This window comes from Micropterus salmoides, unplaced genomic scaffold (genome assembly GCF_014851395.1).
Source record: "Micropterus salmoides isolate LMB-PRFRI ecotype aquatic unplaced genomic scaffold, ASM1485139v1 Ms_hic_scaffold_17, whole genome shotgun sequence".
NCBI classification, from domain to species: Eukaryota; Metazoa; Chordata; class Actinopteri; order Centrarchiformes; family Centrarchidae; genus Micropterus; species Micropterus salmoides.
In genome coordinates, this window is record NW_024040817.1 from 13079917 (window position 1) to 13101572 (window position 21656).

Genomic DNA, 21656 nt, shown 5'->3' on the forward strand with positions numbered 1-21656 from the left:
GTCCAAGACACTGCTTCTTAATTTGCCAGTCTTGCATGGTAGCTCACTGCTATTGGAGTGTTTGTGTGTGAATGAAACACCTTATACATATACACACACAGTATGTTATAGACTAGACTAAACTGTATAGCGTTTTTCCAGGTACTATGTATATTTAGATTTAGAGTATTTATTCTAATTAAGGTTTTTATTTGTTACTGACATGTTTTTAATTATTTCTTAAAGTTAAAAAAACAACATAAAAAGGCATAAATGATCTGTCTTTCCAAATTAATGGGTAAGCAGTATCAAAATTAAAAGACATACAAATGTAAATTCTACATGTAGCTGCATTAAGTACATTTAAAACCCCTATAGAAGCAGCACCCCACTAGTGGATCACCTATGCAGCCAAACATTACACCCACAGGAAAAATAGTACCCTTTCATGCATGAATTTTTAAAAACTTTCTCTAGATTTTTAAAGATTCTTTTTATTACCCAAAATTGTGCTAAAATTGAAACCATTTACATTTTCTACAAAATTCTGTTTTATTTTCAAATTATTTAACTATGGAATATTACGCTTTTTATGGCATGTTATGTATTTAAGCTCAATTATTGGAAACTAACAATAAAACACATATTTTAGAAACGAATAGAGGAAAAACACTAATATTTCTAACTGTAGTTACATGTATACAGAAACCCAGTTGCATATTTTTATCCTTATCTAACTTCACATTGAATAATCTCACTTATTACATATCATCATACCAAATTTAACAGATTTTATAGTTTTAGTTTACAGTACATGAGTACAATACTTATTTCACGTGAAAACCCGCAAAGCAGTCATGAGTTGTCATTTCACACTGTAATGTGCACTTTTGCATTGTTATTTATGTTCATATTTGTTAAATGTCTGTTTTATTATAACGTAATACAATTCATCACATTTTGAAAAAGTACAATAGGTAACCATGATACATTAACCCAAATGTGGACACCATGAATGAAATGGTTAAAATTTTGATATTTAAGTAAAAGGGCACCAGCAAGCTCTTTGTCAGTCATTATTAATGAAGCCTTTGAGAGTGCTACAGTAGCTCAGGACACCCATAGCTCTTACTGCAGGAAACAGCAGGGTAGAAGAAGGTCAAACTAAAATGAGCTGTAAACACTTATGTGTCAGTAACATGTCAGAGGCCCCTGGTCCCCTTAAATGGCCGCCCAGGTATATTTTAAATAATCACACAAGCTGGTCTAAGGTCAAAGAGGTGGGGGACCATTAATGGGGATCAAAATGCCCTTCTAGACAAAGGATCCATTTGTGAGTTTGTTGCCCAGCAACTGGGGCTGGCAGTAAGAGTTTAAAACGGATACAGCGCTTCGTCATTTAGGATTTTATGACACTTTAAATCAGATGTTGAAAGCAAGACTCATAAGAGTATTTGAAAAAGGAATTTTTTATTTCATCTTGTACCTTACAACTTGTACAAAAGGCAGTGGAAAGGCATTTGGATAATGTATTAAAATACACTTCATGCTCTCCACATACAGTACTTCTGAGGTTGCTGGTGTAACAGTCTATGCATGGAAATCATTTATTGATCTGTATTTACGACGTCACAAGGTAAACAAACAGTAATTCCAATATGTGTTGAGGACAAGGAATGTGTGTGTCTCAACATGAATATACTTAAAAAGGAAAGAACTTGTGAATATTAAAGTTTTAAATAAGTTAAAACTTCACATGAGGATGTGCAAGGGGAGGTTTTCTTCTAAAAATCATTTCAGTCAAGAAAGCTTGTCTTTCATTTAGGCTCACTGTTATTTCAATATCAACATTTCTTCGGGAATGTCAACACAAAAGGCACTTAAGGCGCAGTCATGACACTTTGGTATTGTCACAATAAGACCCTAGGGCCCAATGAGCAATGCAGAACAACAAAATAGTGTTATCACCAGAGGTTAAAGCAGTTAAAGCATAGATTGGCCTTATGTGCCAGGATCAGACAGAGAATCTGAGCATGCTCCTACATCTTGGGTTCCTCACACAGGGTACATCCAGGCTTCAGGTCGGCCTGTCTCTCCATTTGAATCGTAACAGAGTGGAAGTTGTAGGAGGAGAAACAAGCCTGTGTCATTTCTCTTAGGACAGTCTGAGCATCCACTGACTCATCTGGGGAGGAGAGACAGAGACAAAGGAAACGGCAATAAACAAATGTTACCCTCATGTCATGTCATATCACCCTTTGTGTTTATACTGTAAATGTATGCGCCTTAAAACTTTTTCAGCACCAGTTTCATTGCAGAAGAAAAGAGAAAGAAAAGTCTAGAGGCACACTAGAAGCCTCTTGAGGTTGTTATACTGATTCATTGACAGAATAGAAAGAGTCTGTGTGCTATACACAAGAAAACAAAATTGTTTGATGGATGTCAAAGGGGATAGACAACTGCTATTCTTGGAGTCTAAATAAAATGCCTGAGGTTGGTGCCAGAGGAAAGGCTATGTTGTTTCCAAAACCAAGAGTATTCTCTGTAAAGTGACCATTTTAACTCTCTCATTGTCTATTTATTTACACATCCAGCAGACAAAAAGCAACATTAGCATTTTTGGTTTCACCCAACTCCTGCGAAAAATATCGAGAGGGGTCTATCTGCAGTCCCGCACAACGACTTTACTACACGACACGCCCCCTGAGATAATTTCCTGCATTAGCATACCTATTTTAAGACAAACCATGATCTTTTCCTAAACCCAACCAAGTAATTTTGATGCCTCAACTTAACAGAACTGCATCCATTTTGAGGGTTTGTCCTGTAGTACTGTGGACCTGCAGACAAACCTATTTCAGTTAAGGTCAGCTAGGTGTTTCACTTTGTTGCTAATTTTTTTTCTGTCTTCCATTAAGTACAAACACAAAAAAAATGCCATTGGAATAAGTTGAGAAAATGTCAACACTTCTACACATTGGGATTTAAATATATAGTCATTTGAACATAAAGGGCGTTCTGCCCCGTCACTCGTAGTTCAGCCTGAAATTAGAACAATTCTTGCAAATTCATATGAATGTCAACCAAAGAAAGAAAATGTATCTTGATGCACCCACTTACAGTGTTTTGACTCATTCATGACGTATGGTTTCAATTGGCACCAGTTTATAAAGACAAAATATGGTTGAATCTAGCAGGCAGCTCATAGTTTCACAAGAGAAGACGTTTCTTCTCACCTATGGCTACGTGTGCAGACAGTACAGCCTGGTTCATAGTGAGGGCCCAGATGTGAAGGTCGTGGACCGCTGTCACTCCCTTCACTGTCAGCAGACCATCCCGCACCTCGCCGTATTTTACCCCTGCTGGAGTACCTGAGTCGCAGATGAAAAAAAAAAAAAACAGATAAAAAGGTGGAGCTTAAACTTTGAAAACTAATGAGTGAGACAGAGAGCTGCTAACACTGTATGTTGTCAATGTTTTTAGGGCCAGGGAATGACAGCCATACCTTCCATCAGGACAATAAGAATATCCCTCATGATGGTGAAGGTGGTGCACAAGACAAATATGGAGAACAGGAAGGTGCAGATGGGGTCAGCAATCTTATATTCTGGCTGAAAGAAACAAGTAACCCAGAAACAGAAAATCAAGGTAAAGTATTATCAGGCATGTTAATCATATGTGTGGTTAAATAATTCATTTGATCTTGGTAATTTGGGCTGTAATGAGTATTTCATATTTTCCTTAAGTATCCAAGTTATCTTTTAAGCACTGGTTACCCAGAAGAAATGAACTTACTGCCCAACACTAAAAGGGACACGGGACAGTGACAATTCATTTAGTATTTCTTACATAAGAGAAGCTCGTAATTTTGCTGTAATGGCAGCCCAGGAAGAGGATCTGCAGCACACTTAATCATTGAGCATTCTGCAGACAAGACGCCAAGCAATAAAACTGCATGTGGACAGAAAAGGCAGGACCATCTTTCCTGCTGCAAACAGCTACAGCCTTGAGTTGTTCGACATTCCTCCAGTGAGTTTTTAATCAACGAGAATACAGAGCGGTGGAAGGCTATAAGCTAAAAATAATGCAGGAATTAATAAATGAGAGGTACGGTACTGTATGCTGCAGCATCCTCACACCAACAGCAGCCACATTTCAGCCAAAACACTAATAAATAAATCACAACAACATCAGCTAATTCAGGGGTAACTATGACTGATAATATGTAATGTAATAATGTGACTACATATTATCAAGGAAAGAACTGGTTTAATCTTTAGGCTAAGCGGACGCTCTCTGAATCTCTAAATCGCAAATACTAATAATTACTATGTCAAGTTTTATGAAGTTTGGTCAAATGTTTTAATGTATATAAAAGGAAAAACAGCAGAATGAAAATATTCCTACTATAATGAAAATGTGGCATGTGCCCCTTTTATTGTTTTTTCTCCATAGTTTATTGGCTTATTTTACTTGGATTAGCCATGTGCCCAGATTTGTTTTGCTTGGATTCACCGTAATATGCTGTCTTGTGTTAGATAATGTTTGATTCAATTTTGACAATTTATTTCATGATCTGGAAGTTACTGCTTTGCTCCAATATGAACAGATGCAGTAAAATGTATGTTTCTCGGGTTACTATTGCTTTATTGGGAAAGAAATCGTTATACAAGATAATTTGAAAATTAAATTTGAAAATATTATACAGGTGCATTATTTGTATTTCTAATTAATTTCTAAAATATTTTTAATTTTAAAACACTGAAAAGATACCTGTCTTGTAGTTTACCAATTTTAAAATGCCTTTATGCATTTCACACTCTGTACTCCTCAACTCCACTTAAGTTTAACTCTGTAAGACTTGCTACCCTTTGCGCACACCTAAAGAGACTCCTAACCTTGAAGAAGATGATGATGGCGCTGACAAGCACACTGATGCTCTGTAAAAGATCTCCCACCACATGGACGAAGGCCGCTCGCACACTCGCATTGGCCTGCTGAGCCTTCCCTCCTGAAACACAGTAGTTCGGTAAGATCCATGTCCTGAAGATAAGTAAACTTTGGATAAAAATTAATTATATATTCCATTATGATGTAATTATAATAGAGTGCAATGCCCCCCGCAGTGCATACATTATGCTGCAGAATACTGTGCATGGGGAATTTAACAGTTAATATTTCCATTGTTTCCAACATTGATCATATTTGAGAAGAAAGTGATAATGAGTAGGAACCTACCATGACTGGACCCTTTTTGCTCCAAGTCTACATGGTTATCATTTGAGTGGCTGTGGTTTGAGGTCTGATCGTGTTTTTTTCCTGTCTCGTGACTGTGGCCATGCCCGTGAGAGCTGAGACCACCGTGACTGTGGCCGTGTCCAGACTGGTGAAGGGTGAGGGCCATGCTGTGTCGAGAGTAGGAACAAATTACTTTTAAAGTATGAAACTAATCAGCTCTGAGAATGCAAGGAGTTTTGACAACATGCTATAACAAACTTCTTCAAAAAAAAGGTCCATGAAGCTGGATTTAGCATCCCATGCCTCCTCTCTATATTGGCTTTAATCCAACAATAAATATTCAAATGGTGCTGATAGTGTGTACTTTTACTCACATAATATTAGCCAACACAGCACAACCAGAGGTAACGAGCATGATAGTGCCTTCGATTGTGTAGTCATCGTTGATGAGGCGCTCCACAGCCAGGTAAACCAACACTCCCGTTACGAGCCAGATGGTGAAAACTGACAGCAGCGCACCCAGGATCTCTGCATGGGTGAAGAGATGAGGAGGAGAATAAATCAGGAAAAATAATGAGAGCTGTGGTCAAACACTGACTGGAGGCTGCTCGAGAAGACAGGCCTTCCAACTCCAAATTACACCAAGTAGAACTGCTTGAAAGTTAGAACAGTAACTAAGAAAACTGTACACATCACATTCAAGTTGGAACAATTATTGGTTCAGCTCTAATAATTTAACATTTTACTGATGACCTGGTAAAATATTGGCCAATTAGGCATTAACATATTCCATCAGAGAGCAACTAAATTAGCACTTAAGGTCTGAAGTGTCTCTAGTTTTAGATTATAGAAATTGTCCACAAAAATTGTCTGCTGGCAAGTTACTAGGTCCCAAAACTATTAACCCCCATGTGATTCAGCACACACTACACATGACAGTGTCTGATAATATATAATTTTTAGTGCTGTACCTGCACGATGCCAGCCATAACTGAGCTTGTGTGTAGCAGGTCTGGAGGAGAGCCAGAGGGATAACAGGCTGATGATGAAGCTGGTGAAGTCCACCAGCAGGTGGGCAGCGTCTGTCATCACCGCAAGACTGCCTGCAAAATACCCACCTGCAAAGAGAGAGAGCTTATCAGAACTTTCCAACAGCTAATAATCAGGCGTTATAGTTTACGTTGGAGCAGTGATCGGGTAATGGAAAATGCGCCGGCTGTGAAAGTATGAAAAAGAAAATAAGAGCTTGAAAGAAAACTCTGGGATTACAGATGAAAGAAAATGAGAGAAACAGAGTGACTTACCAAGGATTTCACCGATCATGAAAATCAGGCAGATGACAGATACCACATACAACCTCTTCCTGGCAAATTTCTTCTCTCGTTCGCGATCCTCCTGCGCATGGCTGTTGTCGTGGCAATGCTTGACGCCACTGTTGCCGTCCATGTGAAATGCCACCTGGTTGGGAGCACTGGATGTACATAAAAAAAAATCTGAATAAATACAATCAAGTAAAGGCACATACTTTATTAGCTGTTAAGCTTTTGATAAACAAAAAAACAAAACGGTTTAACAATGCCATCACAAGCTCCCAGAGTAACAAATTGCTGGATATTTTAAAAGAAAAACAAACTTTTAGAGAGTAGATTTGAAGGGGGTTTGTTTTAATCGGGGACATAAATAAACTAAATTAGTCTATTTAGTTGTTTTTTTAAACCCTGAATAATAAGTGGCAATTTAGAAGCTTATAAATTCTGTCAAAATGAAATAGTCAGCTGTCTGAGGAGTGTAGTATTCACCCAGGCAATTGGGCTGGGTCAGATCCTTATCAGTGTGCTGACAGCACAGGAAGGACCTGGTCTGGATGTCATGGTGGCAGACCTCATCAGAAGGTACAGCCAGGCAGCTATGCCTCCTCCAAAGCTGCTTTATGTGGACACCGGCTGTTGCATGGAGACTGGTGGACAGACCAAACTCCAGAAAAGATTTGGTGGATGGACAGACCTCAACATCCGTCTGAATATCTATCATTTCATGCGGCAACTGGTAGCTTGTTGTACCACTGACGCCCATCCTCTATACCCCATTTTTAATGGTACACCTCTCTGTGTGCATTTTCGAGTGGGATCCAGAGGATGTTACCCTTCTACACCGGTCCAAGAGAGTGCACCTGCAGCAGGAGGGTGTGCCTGGTATTACACTATAGTTTGACTTTGAGCAACCAACAGGTCATCACCATCATAGGCCTTTTGCAGAACCTGTTGCCATTTGACCAGCAACGGTTGCTGTTTGCTGCCCGGCACCAGGACAGGCTCATAACAGGAAAGTTAAGGTCTCCCAAGAAAAAGGCAGAGTTTACTGCTGGTGTGGAGAGCCTGAAGCTGTGTGTACTGGGGTCAACTGCCTCCCCTGGCCAATGGCCAGACTGCTGCTGCTTGGTGGAAACCATTTGTTAGACTCTGTCGTTTACACAAGAGTCCCAAAAAGCAAGGACAGAGTGGGACCCTGACAAGATGGACTCTTATCCTGCAAGATTACCGCAACATCCGACAGCTAATTCTGGGTAATGGAGCCATCATGCAGAGCGCTACACTCCAGCTGGTTGAGGTCAATCAAACGACCTTCATCCAGTGGCATAATAAACGGGTTAAGCGGCAGGATGTCACACTGCTCCTGCAGGGTATTCATCTACCTGGTCCTCTTCCTCTGGCTTCTGAGGTCCTTCCAACTGCCAATATCCGCCCTGCTGCTCCTCCCCAAACACACTGCACTAAACATGTGTACAACCTGCCTCCAAGCACTGCAGGACAGGCGAAGACAAAGTGGAAAGCTGAAGCTACTGTCACTGCTGCCCCACAGGCAAAGCCATCAGCCCAGAAACAGATTTTTCCAAAGCTTTTCCTGCTGCAACTCCAATTTTTGTCTTCCCCCATGCAACCTCTGTCTGTCCTCAAGCCCCAGTCACCTTCACTTTGTTTGCTGTTCTGACACCTGCATACCATGGACCCCATACTCCTGTTGCCCCTCTTGCTCCATCAGCACCTTCACCTGCCAGTGGTTACTTGAATATGATGCACGTTTGTGTTTGGTTCAAAATTGTTTATCCCAACATAAATAGGTTATGATGTTCTTATACAGATTCTGTGTTATGTATAGTGTTTTAAATGTTTTGTCTGTTTTTATTTTATTTATCCCCCCCCCCCAGGTATTCTATACTTATACATTTTGTGCAGAATTTATTAGTTTGTTGTGTTTGTTAATTCTCTCGCTTTACTAACATAGTGTCAAATAATACACTTTTTTACACTTGGAGTGTTTATCCCAACATACACTTTATAAATAAACTAAAATTGTACACCAGAAAAATCGGTGGTCTGTGAGTTGAAAAAGTAATTGTCTTAACCTGCTTGAAGTTTGACTAAATCCATTAGGATTACTAAATGTAGTTACATGCAATGTTAATTAAAATAAATAGCTTTGTTTTGGATCCACATCGAGCTTCCCTTGTCCACCAGCAACAGTACAATTACAGCAATTCAATTAAAATTCAACTAAGTAGCAACTAGGTAATAATTTAACAACTTGGTTACTTCAGCCTCATCTTTTCTCTGTTTTAGTCATTTCCCCCCTTCCCCTTTTTCTTCCCCCGCAAACTATAACGCCTGATTATGAGCTGACTGAACTGCACGTTTGCACACTGCTAGTCCCAGCAGATCCCAGACTAGTCTCGTGTGGAAAACGAGTAGTAAAACAACACAATGACCATAAATGAGGAAAAGTGTTTTTTTGCTTTCACAGTGGATATTTTACGTAAAGGTTTGTGTGTCACTAAACCTCAATGACTGCAAACATGTAGGATAAGAAATGTTTTCATTACACTTCAGACAGACAATCACAAGCTCTTCGGTTCCAATTTAACTTTGTATAAAGCAGAAATGTAAGAATAAAAGTTTACCTTCCCTCAGTGTATGTCTTCCTCACTTCAGGCACGAGGGACATTTTTTCTGGATTCTTCTTTTTGAACATGACTGACGTCTTGGAGAATAATCAGATAAAATGCCCAGACTAAAACAAAAACATGCTAAAAACAACTTAGATTTAATAATTAATACTTCAGAGAAATCTTTAGTTTTGTTTGTCCAAACTAAATTTCTATTTCTTGTTGTGAGCTCCTTTAGGTCCCTTTAAAAGTGTTTAACAGCGGATGCACATCCTCGAAAATCAGTCTGGGTGCAAACAACCAAATATGTGATGCAGCCTTGTGATCCCCACCGGGTGCACCGTGTGCAAATTCACGGCCGCCTGCAACGCCTCTGTGGCCGAGTGATGAGAGACAAGGTGACGCCCTGCAGCGATCCAAGAAGTTAAATAGAAGTTTAAAATATACCAAATATCTCAGCAAAAGGTTGGTGAGGGTGGCAGGAGACGGGCACATAAACAGGTTGTCAAGTTCATGTTTTACTGACAATAGCCCCAAAAGTTAAAGATAAATTCACAATTTCAGTAATTAATTGGTTGAGTTAGCACTGCCTATCAACACCGGGAGGGGTAGGCTTATTTTGCTGAAAAAACAACCAAGCTCATTGAGAACCCCGCCCACCTCCCTTGGCCAGCCGGCACTCCATGATTATACAATCCAACTAAGTGCCGTGCGCTCTTTCCCTTGTGTATTATCACATGATCGTTCATTTCTGATTCCAGGCTTCTGTCTAAATGACCCTACTCCGTCTCAGTTTAGATAACAATCTTCAGGTTATTTTTATTTATTTTTTTGAGTTTTTTAAAGTTAAAACGGAAAGAAGAAAAGAAAAGACAAAGAAAGGAGAATAAAAATATAGGAAGCCTACAAATACAATATAGGTCGGCCTTTATAAATCATATACAATAAGAATACAGGCGTTTAATGCCATTATTTTGTGCTCATACTATTTTTAAATCGAAAAATGTTACCTAAAGCTGTGAGTAACCTGATTCCATCTGTGTAAAGTGGATTTTGCTGGCCTTAATGCTTAATTGTGAGTTTTTGTTTTGTTTGACAGTTCACATTATTGCTTAAATGTGGCCCACATCAGACTGTCCGCGGCCTGAAAGTGACCCGCATGCGCAGAAGAATAACACGACGTCACACGCAGCACGCTGTTGCAGGCTACAGAGTAAACCGAGGCATAGAGGTCAGGTGTCGTTCCGAAAACTGATGTTTGGTAGGCCTATGTGTAATATCTTTGTTTATATTTGGAAAACGGACTGTAGCCTAATTAACATGACTTACTGCCAACTTAGATATAAAATGAAAACAATTTTGTAATTATCCTTATTGCTCTGCATTATTTTACTTGCTGAGTAGGCCTACCAACCAAGTTATTGACCGAAAGGTTATTTCTGCCCTGAAATTAGTTGATTTCATTCAGAAGAGTTATATTTGACAGATTATAGCTCATTTAGTAGCTACTTTTTACCTCTTAAAATACCTTTAAATGGCTAATACAACCCATAAAATGCAGTAGGCTATTTCACTTGCCAGAAAGTGATTGAAGAGACTGGACAATACAGCTCTAGCAGACGGCAATCAGTTTTCGGCAGACGATCACTTTTCGGCACGATACCTGTCAGCTCCCGTGTTTCATTGTCCTCTCCCGGGTCACATTTCTCCCAAATTATGACAAGTGCTCACAACTCTCTGTTCTTTTCTTTACGGTTTCTGGCGCTGCACAACGCTACTGCCACAACTCACTCCCTCTCCCTCTCCCACTGTGTCTGCTCTGACAAATGGCATGCTCACAACTCAGAAGAGAGCTCGTGGTCTGGTGGATTTCAGGTGTAAGAAAAGGAATCTGTGAGCAGATTATAGCAAGGTAGAGGAGAAAGAGAGACACATGTTTAATAATGGCTTTTTGTGGAGGTTTTACGTTCACCGCGGCTCTGTCTTCAGCAGGACTGTGACACAGAAATTACACCATAGACAACAGCTGCTCTAGAGTGACGTCAAAGTCGCATCAATTCCAACCTGAGAGTCCAGACTCAGGTCGCATTTGAAAAGATCCGATCTGTATCGGATTTCGACCACAATGGAAGTGGCCCAATTCAGAACTGGAAAATATCAGATTCGCAGTGGTCTGGACGTGGCCATAGTGTCTCCTATTAATGTAGGCTAGAAGATCACTAATTGGACTCCTTGTTAATCTGACTAAACACCTGTACCTGAAGACATGCGTTTGTTTGACATCACAAGGAAACGAATCCTGGTCCTATATGAAACTTGAGATTTTAAAACCTGAAAAGAATTTACTTTTCTGTTAAGTGGAAGACATCTTGTGTTCCAAACTTAAAAAATATTTTAGGTGTATTTTTAATTTATTTTTAACTAGGACATTAAACTTTTGTAGACAAACCAAATCAGATACATCAGTATATTTCTTATTGTATTAAACACATCTGGAGGGGATCTTGGGATGTATATTTCATAGGCCTACTTCCAGCTTAAAGAACCATACCAGAGGTTTTTAAATAGCATGTTGAGATGATACAACCAATACTATTTAACAGTGCTCAACATGCCAGAACACGGCATGTTACATGTTATGTAATTGTAATGTTTACCCAGCTTAGGCTACAGGGAAATTTGCTGAATGAATGAATGGTCTGTGGAAAGTATATATTGATAAAAGACAAATACCAGTTGTTAACGTTTGGTTTCAAAATATACCACAAGGTGGCGACAATGAACCATTTACAGCAAGTGTTTGCAGTCCCATGTCCTAGACATCTGTCCCGGGAAGAGGGAACTGATACAGAATTTTTTGTATTTTTCAGGTTGAAGGTCTTTAACATCCAGGATGCTTAATATATAATTATCATCATTTCTCATTTGTATATTTGTCTATTTATATTTGTTTGGGTACAACTCTCCTCTGTATGTTTTTGTGTCATGGTCCTCATATCCATTATGCTTGGTATTGTGTATCCTACATTTAATACACGGTCATCTCTATTATGTTTCTGCTCAGTGACTGAGGCTACAAATGCCGTTGTGTTTGACATTGGTTTAAGCTACATGCTTATGATATACTTATGATTACCTGACCATTACTTGCCCTTTATGTGCTCCCCTCAAGTAAAGTGGTCCATGGTTTCATGGCACAACTTAGTAGACTGTCTATTTATAGAACTTAACAGCTGTTGAGGGAATTTGATGTGGATTCACAATGCTAATAAAATGCAGCAATTTCATAAAATGACATGTCTGTTACAAATCAGGCCTTTATGTCATCAGCCATATAAAAATATCTGATAAAAGCTTTATTAACAATCCTATAAACATGTTACAAGGACAGTTATCACGTAGACTCTGGAGGAATATCAGCTGTAATTGTACAACTATAACACCATTATTCCTGATCACACGTAATTTACTTTGTCACAATTGTTAAAACCCCTGTCCAGGGTGTACCCCGCCTTTCGCTCAATGTCAGCTGGGATTGGTTCCATCCCCCCGCGACCCTGTACACAGGATAAGCGGTTGACGATGGATGGATGGATGGACAACTGTGTCTGTACATTGTAAATAATTTAACTGTAATCAGGGTAAGTAAAAGTCAAGAGAAATTAATCAGTCCTAGTTTTATGCTGCTCAGTTGCTGAACTACTACTGAAGGTGTTGTCAGGATGTTGATTCAAAGTTTTTTTTAGCTAATTGTTATGTAACGGCTTCTGATTATAATAGTATCTCTCAGTCTGTGTTCTAATAACTCTCCATCTATTCAGTCCTCGATTCTGAGACATTCAAGAACTACTTATTAATTAATTATCAGGCCGTTCCTGATTCGTTCCTCACTCGTTCCTCACTCGTTCTATAGTAATTTCTCACAATTTTGTGTACCATAGTGTAAAGTGTTGCCCTTTTCATTCAATAACAATGGTGATATGGAGAATGACAGAACATGAAAAGAGAGCCTTTTGCACAAATATAAATGTCAATTCATTCACAAGGCAACTGGTGACGTTACAGCACATACACCTTACATCAGTGCCCTGCCCTTTTTGAAAGCAGCATTAAGACCATGAGATAATGAGAAATGCAGCTTTTTTTATTCCTTTTGAGAGTCGTGATGTTTGTTTTCTTGAATAGGTCTAAAAGTGGAGTGAGTTTGACTCTAAAAATAGGTTTCAGTGTGTGGGGCTATTTTGGTCGATGCCGTCTGTGGACTACCAAAAAGTGGGCCTGTGTTTGGTTTGCCAAGGCAGCTTGTATGTGTGTGTGTGAATAGATGGTGCAGTTGGGTTGCTAGGGGCTGCAGAGTGAAGGGGAAATGGCACGAGAATGGTTAGTTACACATGGCTGTTCACCGTGTTCTTAAGATCCTGGCCCTGCAACGGGTCACTCACCAGATCATGATAGCTCTACTTACACTGCAGGGCTGCGTGTGCACATTTGTGTATCTGCAAGTGCATCCTCTTTAGAGGGCTGCGTGTGCATGTGTCTGCAAGTGCATCCTCTTTAAACAGGCAAAACAACACACCAGGACCACTGCAAGTCCAGGCATTTTATACACAACTTTTGTCGCCGTGGAAACCGCCCGCCTCCTCCCCACCCTCTCCATCCTAATGATCGCTGCATGTATGTGTGTGTGCGTCTGATAAAAGGCCCCAAAAGTGGTAAACAGCTCCTGGTCAGGCATCTGGACAATGCATCGACGTCAGACCTGCTCTCTCACATTCACACTCCAGTGACGCCGGTTCACTTTGCCAAGGAGCTGCATGGGGTGTAATGTTTGAGAGACAGACAGCAAGAAAAGAGAGAGCGCAGGGTGGTGGGGGCGTAGGAGTGTGGATGAAAGAGAGAGTGAGTTCCTCATAAGTCGTCAGGACTGCAAGGGATCTCATAACAGAAGAGACGGAGAGATCAGACGAGGCTACATCTGCAATACAGCTGACAACAACTCAAGACACAGAAGAGGGTCTAGAAGGAACCCAGTGAGACAAATTGAGGATATCACTGACCTAACATGATGGAAGTGGTCCTAACCAGACTGCGGGACTTCTCCTGCAAGACCTCCACCTTCGATGACAGTAAACCAGCAGGGCAGAGTGCATGCAGGGATCCTCGGAGCAGGACTGACTGCCTCAGTGAAGGGCGCACAGCGGGATGGGAAGGCAGAAAACTGGACATAGAGAGTGCACTGGCCTGGCTGCGAAGGGAACTGGTAAGACCAGCACCTCTCACTCTTCTTTCTACATGTCCATATCACTGTATTATTCAGTAGCAAGTACATTTACTCAAGTACTGTATAAATTCGAGGTGTAACTTTATATGTGTACTTTGCTTAGTTAGTTAAATATAGTACTTTTTACTTCACTACATTTATGTAGAAGCTATAGTCAGATTGATTTTACATACAAACACTAAATTATAAATATGATGCATTATTATATATTAAAGGCCCTCCATACCCATCATGTTGGAGGTGTGCACAGCTATGTAGTATACTGGGACTCAGAGCCCTGAAGTTAAGAAAAAATATTGTTTTTCACTATTTCAAAATAATAAATAACTTGTGTGCTAAAATAATTATCTTGTAAGAAAAAACATTCACTTCCAGGACCTTCGGGCCTGTGAAGCATAATGAGTACTTTTACTTTTGATAGTGAGTCTATGTAACTTTTAAAAGAAGATCTCACTATTCATGAGCATTTAAACGCACCCTCACTCAGTTCTATAACACTCACTTGCTGCCACAGATTTACTTGGTATGGTACGTCCAGTAGCTTATAGCAGCTAATTTTAGATAATGTTAAACTTTGAAATTTCTATGTATGTAACAAACATCAGTGAGTCAGTTCACTAACATTGATGATTTTCTCTACTTGTGCCACTGTTATGTCATACTTTAGCATTATGTCGTAGTTGTCACGTAGTAAATACAATTCATAATTAAACATTGTATGTCTCTAGAAAAACACCATAACAAAAAAAAAACACTGCAGCAGCCACAGTGAGAGATAAAGTCAAACTTGTTCAGCAGACTCTGGGTAAACAGCAAAAGGCTATAGGACATTTATGTGGAGCAGAGTATTTTTATATTGTGGTGTAGTTTGTAAAGCATCTGAATATTTCTTCCACCACTGCTTCTGAGTCAATTTTTGTAATCTCCAGAGTTAAGAGCAGACTTGTAAGTTTCAGTGTTGAATTGAATCTTTCAGCCCAAAATAATGAAATAATAATAATGTAAAAACATTTTATTGTCCGTTATGCTGAAGTTCAAGTCACTTGCCACCCCAACAAAATGACCTCCGTGGTGATTCTGAATGTTTTCCTGTGGGAAGTTATTGCCTTTTTGTTCCTACGCTGCATGTAGGTCATGTTGTTACAATGTCAGCCCCTTTTAAACCATCCTCTCCAGTCAAAGAGGCTCTGTGTGTTTGTGTGTGAGAGAGTGTGTGTGTCTGTTTGCACCTCTGTGTTGGCCTTATTGTCATGGCCTAATATATTACTCTGCATTTAGTGCATTCACCCAGACAGCTCGTCATGGTAACCGAGTGTCTTGAGCACGTGTGTAAGTAGGAGCCGGACAAAACAACATGTAAAAACAGGGGCCCCCTGGTTGGTTGATAACGACTCTCTGTGTAACAGCAATGAATGACAATTCCTGAATTCTACTCGTCTTAAAAGACGAGTAGAATTCACTGTATTTCAACACAGATCTTATTAAAATATTATTTTCAATCAACTATTATGATCGCCAGCTTCAGTTGAGTTGACAAACTTAGCATTGTAAGGCAGATTCCCAGGGCAATCTATAATCTTCAAAATCCAGGATGAAGCTCAAGGTCCATTTAATAGCTGCTCTCAAGCTTTTGATGAAAATATAGATGTTTAAATTATCATTTTCTGACCACTTTTTGGCTTAAAAGTTTAGTTTCAAGGTTCATTTACAGTTGACAAAATTATGCTGTTTTGTTTTCCACACAAAAATGTGGACATTTTTGGTTGGGATGGTTTGCAGGATAGTAGTAAAGAAAAGGGCAGCACTCTATTTGAAAAGGGCTGGTGTTTGGCTTGAGGAGGTCGGGTCCAGCATGCCCACGTCTCCAACTCCTTCAAATAGAAGTTCAAGTTTCTTCTCTCATTCCTCCAAGTGTTGACAAAGGCGGTAAAACCAGCATCTTTCAGCCGGAGCCCAGTCTCAGCCTGGTGCTGTAATTAACAGAGAAAAGAAATGCAGATCGGTCCAGAAGGTTTTTTGTTTCGGACATTCCTCAATCCTTAGGACAAACTTGGACTCTGAAGTTGGTGGAGTTCTGAATATCTTATTTTACAATGCTGACAATTAGACAGCCTCTCATAAAAAAGAGGAGGAAAGAGAATGGCAGAATGATGCATTTGCATTTGAAAGAAGGCAATGCTCCAATGAAATGGCTGTGGTCTCACACTGAGCCTGAACCCACTCAGCTGGAAATTTTTGGGGAAAGGCAAGAAACTCTTTGATATTTTTCAGTTTCATTTCCTTTAGGGGTTCTTCACTGATGATTTATTTCCCTTATCATATTATATGTGGGCTTGAATGTCCGTTTTCCTCTCTGCTCATCAGTCAGTATATTTTAAATGTATGAAAATAAAAACTAAACAGATGTGTTTTAATGTTTGTAGATGGAGATGCGTTCCCAGGACCAAGCTCTGATCCGGCAGCTGATGGAGCTGCACTCCGGCATCCAGGAGTTCAAGCAGGAGCTGTCTGAGGAGGAGCAAGAGGAGGAAATAGACGAGGGGGAAGAGGTGGAGGAAGAGGAGGGAAGCTACTGGGACTGTGAGAGCGAACGAGGAAGTGGCAGCGTCTACTCCAGCTCAGGGGAGGTGGGCTTTTCCATTTCCTTCCTGAAGATGCCGCCGCCCCTTTACTCAGGGGTTTTATCGAAGAGGGTGTTCAACAGGAGAAGCTCTGTGCCCTGAGAATTAAAACTATTAGAAGAAATTCAACTTTTGAAGTCTCTCCTCCACTTCCTCATATCTTCTAAGACAGCCAACAGCAAGACAAGGTGGAGCAAGTTAAATACATTTGCAGTTTCCCACCATAAATTCTTCCCTTCCCTGTTTGTACTGACTGTAGTTGAGGAAAGATAAAAGGAAAGCATGTAAGCAGTGGTGTCATATAGGCTTATAATGGCTTTACTTTGTGGATGCAAAAGTAATTTTCACTTAAATCCTGGCACAAAACACAATATGTCAACACAATATGTCACTCTCACGGCTTCTTTAGCTTACAGTTTCCTTCTGTTAATTCTAATATCATTACAAAGATATGAAACTGTAAATTAAAATATGACCCTTTTTGACTGTTAGAGACTTCTGGAAATGCACTTCTTTTGCTTTCTTGCCGAGAGTTATGTCCAGCATTCGACTAGCTTTGCTTAGCATAAAGATTGGAAACAGAGGGAACAGCTAGCTTTACACTTCAGTTTGTACAGATGAAACAAACAAGATACAACAAATTAATTAGTGAGCTTTAGAGCTGCTGGATTTTGTTGCCAGACTAGCTGTTAAGCTAAGCTAACCAACTGGCAGCTGTAGCTTCATATACCAGACAGATATGAGAGTGGTATTAATCTATTCATCTAATTCTGACTACGCTTTTTCCAAAATGTCTTTGAGTTTGTATGTAAATTGTAAGAGAGGATAATAAAAATCTGTATTAAACACTTTCCTAAAGGCTTTGTGTGGTATTGTGTGTGTCAGAAAGTGAGAGAAAGTTTTTTGACACTGTACAAATGTTGTTTTATGTCTATTGAGTTTTGAATTTCCTGATTTATGTTAAACTCTGTAAAATGTTTGAACCTGTCAGTTATTACTCTTCACAGTGTGTGTGTGTGTGTGCGTGCGTGCGTGTGTGTGTGTGCGTGCGTGTGTGTGTGTGTGTGTGTGCGTGCGTGCGTGTGTGTGTGTGTGCGTGTGTGTGTGAGCAGCTGAAAGCTCACTGACCTTTTATGACTTGACTGATAACTGCATTCAGAATGGATTCAATGCAGCAGCAGGACAACTTGGCGTTCACTGCATCTTTATTGTGCACATAAAGCAGTATGACATTGTGTATACTTAAATATCTGTTTGAGAAAGTATTATTAGCATTTCTAAGTTAGTGCAGTGAACGAGCAAGCAAATCCTTGGTTTAAAAAGATAGCTGTGGTCAGATTGTTGGTGTATAGAAAGTATTTGTAAACTGAATAAGCTAGAAATGTTTGGAAGTGAGATGCGGATGTATTTATTAACCATATGTGAACTTCTAGCAGTATTTCACACAGGTACTGTACTGCAGTGGTACAGTATGCTAGCACAATAAAGACGTGAAATCACTGAGGGTGCACATTTTATTTTTGTCAAATTACAAAAAATGTCAACGTAAAATTGTGACAAAAGGGATTTTTACATTCATAATGCCTTGTTTCCTGAAGAAACAAAACATGTAAAAACTGCTTTCCTCAGCACAAAGTGCAATACCTAAAAAATAATGCCAGCATCACACAAATGCAACAACATTACTTCTTTCTTATTTCTCTACCGGGTTTTCTTTACACACAACTGGTGTCTATTTTTCTTTTTACCATGACACATTTTCTTACAATGAACCATTATCAAAAGCAAATGCATTCAGTCTTTTCTGTTTAAATTTTTGAGTTTTCAGTTACATCCAAGCCATTATGGGTTCCAGTAAGAGCACTTTTCCACCTGCTCTACCCCAGAGAAGGGGCTCCCTACTGGGGCCGGTTACGGCCGATCATCCCCCTCTACTTCCACTCCTCTGAAACTCTCCCTCCTTAGTCTTTGGATCTCTGTGTTGAGCCCCAGCAGGGTCTGAGCCAGCTGGAGGTCCTGTGAGCGCATCTCCAGCTGCATGACAATGAAAGAACTGAATCAGCATGTTGGAAGCTATAATGTATTAGGTGCAAAGACAAAAAGCTACTGGTCCTTTCCTCCAAATGTCCTCTCCTTTAATGACCTGACAATAGATGAATCAGAGACATTTCTGGACATGACAACTGACAGAATTTTTTGCAAACTACAGAGAAAAGATGGAGCCATCAGTTAGCTTACCAGTTCAGACCTCAGCCAGGTTATCGCTCCATCTATCTGCGCCCTCCTCAGCTCTTCATTAGCTTGATAACTCCTGCCGATGCTGACTGGTCTGACGGTGGAGCCAGAGTCTTGAGGATCTCGTCCAGACTCTCCTGTCGCCCTGAAGGCATGAATCAGTTTGTTTTTAATGTTCTCCAGAACCATGGTGGACAAAGTATCCTCACTGTGACTGTCTCGGTCCATGCTGCGAGGGTATGAAAGTGCGGGCAGGTGTACGTGTGATTCACTTGTTGCCTCCCTGGTATAAACCTTCTCATAAAACTTTGGGAATCTTCTCTGTTTCTTTGCTTCTTTTCACTCCACCAGATCTCCTCACTATGGCTATCTCTCTGTACTGGTCTTCCTCTGTCCCCTATGTGAACAGTACTCCGCAGCACAAGTCTGTGTGCTTCTGTTCAGCAGCTGCAATCATCCCTTTTGCCTGCCCAGTGTTGAACCGGCTTGTTTTGTCATTGTTACTATGGAGAAACCGCTCTCCGCCTGCATGCCCCATCTCCTCCTCCTCTTCCTCCTCCTTCTACCCCCCGCCTCCTCCTCCTTTCAGTAACCTTAATAAGAATGGTGGAAGATCTCGGACAAAGACTATTGTTGCCTCCAAAAAGAACTGAAAGGACCTCCCCAACCACCGCCACCACACCCTCCCCGTTTTTCTTCCCCCTTTCTCTCTTTCTTTTTTGCCCCCACACAATTCTAGTGTGAGAAATGTGCTGTGAGTGAGTGAGCTCTCATTTGGACAAAGTGCCAAAGAGTAAACCTGTGAGTGTGTGTGTGTGTGTGTGCCTGCATGTACAGCACACACACAAAATCCATCAATCCCCCAGCGGACTTTTTCAGTGCTTCTCCCTAAATAAGATCTGCTTGTCAGCTTAGGAGACAGACAGGTTGGGCGAGGAGGTAGACACAGCCTCAGTGTTAGCCGATTCAGACCCACAAAGGCCAACCTACAGTGAAATATAACCAGGTCCTTTGTGCCCGAGTTAAGTCCATTCCCGTGGGGTTTGTGGGATGGTTTTTGGCGACTGTGAGCAGTTTTCCCCCCTGACTTCTGTACAGAGATGAGACAGGGGTCTAGTGTATTTTCCTGCCTGACTTATGGGCCTGCCTGTGAGAATCGAGAGTCAATGCTTTCGAGTGCACAGCTTTTTTATCCCAAGGTAATTCTTTACTCTGATGAGATGTTTAGCTCGCTTTCAGTGCTATGTCATGTCATAGGAAACAAAAAGAAGTTTGTTTGTTTGTGTGTGTGTGTGTGTGTGTGTGTGTGTGTGTGTGTGTGTGTGTGTGTGTGTGTGTGTGTGTGTGTGTGTGTGTGTGTGAGAGAGAGAGAGTGTTGGCAAGACCTTGTGATGTCCAACACCCTATTAAAACACTCTCAGCCAAGTTCTGCTCCATACATTGACCATTAAATAAATGTCATACAGTAATCTTTCAAGACAGATGGATGAGCGCGCTGGAGAGAGAGGGCACTTGTCAGAGCTCGTAAGACATGAGCTATGACTCCATTTGTGCAGAGGTCCGTGGAGCGTGAGAAGAGGTTGGAGGGATTGGGCCGTCAGTCTTGAAGGTCAAGGAAGCAGGGTGACGCATGACGGCGATGTCAGGGACAAACAAGCTGCCAAATACACAAGCTGAGTCTCAGGTGGTGGATTAGAGCAGCGTGTGTATCCTTATGTGGCTAAACAAACCCTGTCTCCTAGAAAGTAAGTTTGATTTTACTAAATAGTTTTCTGGGGTTCTTCTTTCTGGCAACAATTGTGCTTTGTTTGTGCTTGGGAATAGTGTGTTTTGTTTTCTATGTGTTTGGGGTTTTCTCTCTTTTTCTCTGCTTTGTGTGTGTCTATTGACGTCTGTGTATGTGGGCGTGGTCTACTGTGGTAACAGTTCATCAGCCTACTTCTTTCTATTGAGCTACTTGTGTCTTCTTTGGATCTACATCTAATACCTTGTGTCTTTCCCCTGGTGCCGAGTGCCTCCACACTCTGCCAGCCATGCCACTCGGCCTCACTCTACAGCCACACTCAAGAAGCCACAGCATGCCAGCTGACATCTCCATTACTCCACCATACACTCCACTCCTCTTCGACCACACTACCCCTGCAAAGATCAGTTTGTTATTAAACAATTTTTGTTACACCTTGACATTGAGTCTCTCTCTCTGCTCTTGGGTCGATCCACCACAATACAGTTAGGGGGAGACTGTGGTTTTGGTTAAATAATCATGATTGTGTCATTTTCTGTATAAAACTTGACCATGATCCATAACCTTAACATAGTGCTGCTGAAACATGTGTAGGGAAAACCATAATAATAATAACAG

At 40.6% G+C, this 21656-nt stretch overlaps 3 protein-coding genes across 3 annotated transcripts; 1 reads left to right on the forward strand and 2 right to left on the reverse strand.

Moving 5' to 3' along the window:
- Nucleotides 1-1433: 1433 nt before the first annotated feature.
- On the reverse strand, nucleotides 1434-9627 carry slc30a8 (solute carrier family 30 member 8). The gene is made up of 9 exons (XM_038725594.1): nucleotides 9173-9627; nucleotides 6522-6688; nucleotides 6189-6335; nucleotides 5592-5745; nucleotides 5218-5384; nucleotides 4878-4990; nucleotides 3485-3590; nucleotides 3216-3350; nucleotides 1434-2164 (listed from the first exon to the last, which is right to left on the reverse strand). The coding sequence occupies exons 1-9, from the start codon at nucleotides 9241-9243 to the stop codon at nucleotides 2019-2021; spliced, it is 1206 nt and encodes a 401-aa protein (XP_038581522.1). The 5' UTR covers nucleotides 9244-9627; the 3' UTR covers nucleotides 1434-2018.
- Nucleotides 9628-13865: 4238 nt separating this feature from the next.
- On the forward strand, nucleotides 13866-17919 carry LOC119907449 (protein FAM167A-like). Its single transcript, XM_038725212.1, has 2 exons — nucleotides 13866-14417; nucleotides 16862-17919. Exons 1-2 carry the CDS (start codon nucleotides 14220-14222, stop codon nucleotides 17159-17161), a joined length of 498 nt encoding a protein of 165 aa, XP_038581140.1. The 5' UTR covers nucleotides 13866-14219; the 3' UTR covers nucleotides 17162-17919.
- A 640-nt stretch (nucleotides 17920-18559) lies between these two features.
- Nucleotides 18560-19747, reverse strand: si:ch211-153f2.3. Its single transcript, XM_038725213.1, has 2 exons — nucleotides 19298-19747; nucleotides 18560-19093 (listed from the first exon to the last, which is right to left on the reverse strand). The coding sequence occupies exons 1-2, from the start codon at nucleotides 19520-19522 to the stop codon at nucleotides 18971-18973; spliced, it is 348 nt and encodes a 115-aa protein (XP_038581141.1). The 5' UTR covers nucleotides 19523-19747; the 3' UTR covers nucleotides 18560-18970.
- Between the last annotated feature and the right edge of the window lie 1909 nt (nucleotides 19748-21656).

Coding starts and splice junctions, on each gene's coding strand:
- slc30a8 (XM_038725594.1), bottom strand. CDS start 9,243: ATGTTCAAAAAGAAGAATCCAGAAAAAATGTCCCTCGTGCCTGAAGTG. Junction 5,385..5,591: donor GCTGTGTTGGCTAATATTAT/GTGAGTAAAAGT, acceptor CTCTCGACACAG/CATGGCCCTCACCCTTCACC. Junction 3,591..4,877: donor CCATCATCATCTTCTTCAAG/GTTAGGAGTCTC, acceptor TGTTTCTTTCAG/CCAGAATATAAGATTGCTGA.
- LOC119907449 (XM_038725212.1), top strand. CDS start 14,220: ATGATGGAAGTGGTCCTAACCAGACTGCGGGACTTCTCCTGCAAGACC. Junction 14,418..16,861: donor CCTGGCTGCGAAGGGAACTG/GTAAGACCAGCA, acceptor TAATGTTTGTAG/ATGGAGATGCGTTCCCAGGA.
- si:ch211-153f2.3 (XM_038725213.1), bottom strand. CDS start 19,522: ATGGACCGAGACAGTCACAGTGAGGATACTTTGTCCACCATGGTTCTG. Junction 19,094..19,297: donor CCTGGCTGAGGTCTGAACTG/GTAAGCTAACTG, acceptor ATTGTCATGCAG/CTGGAGATGCGCTCACAGGA.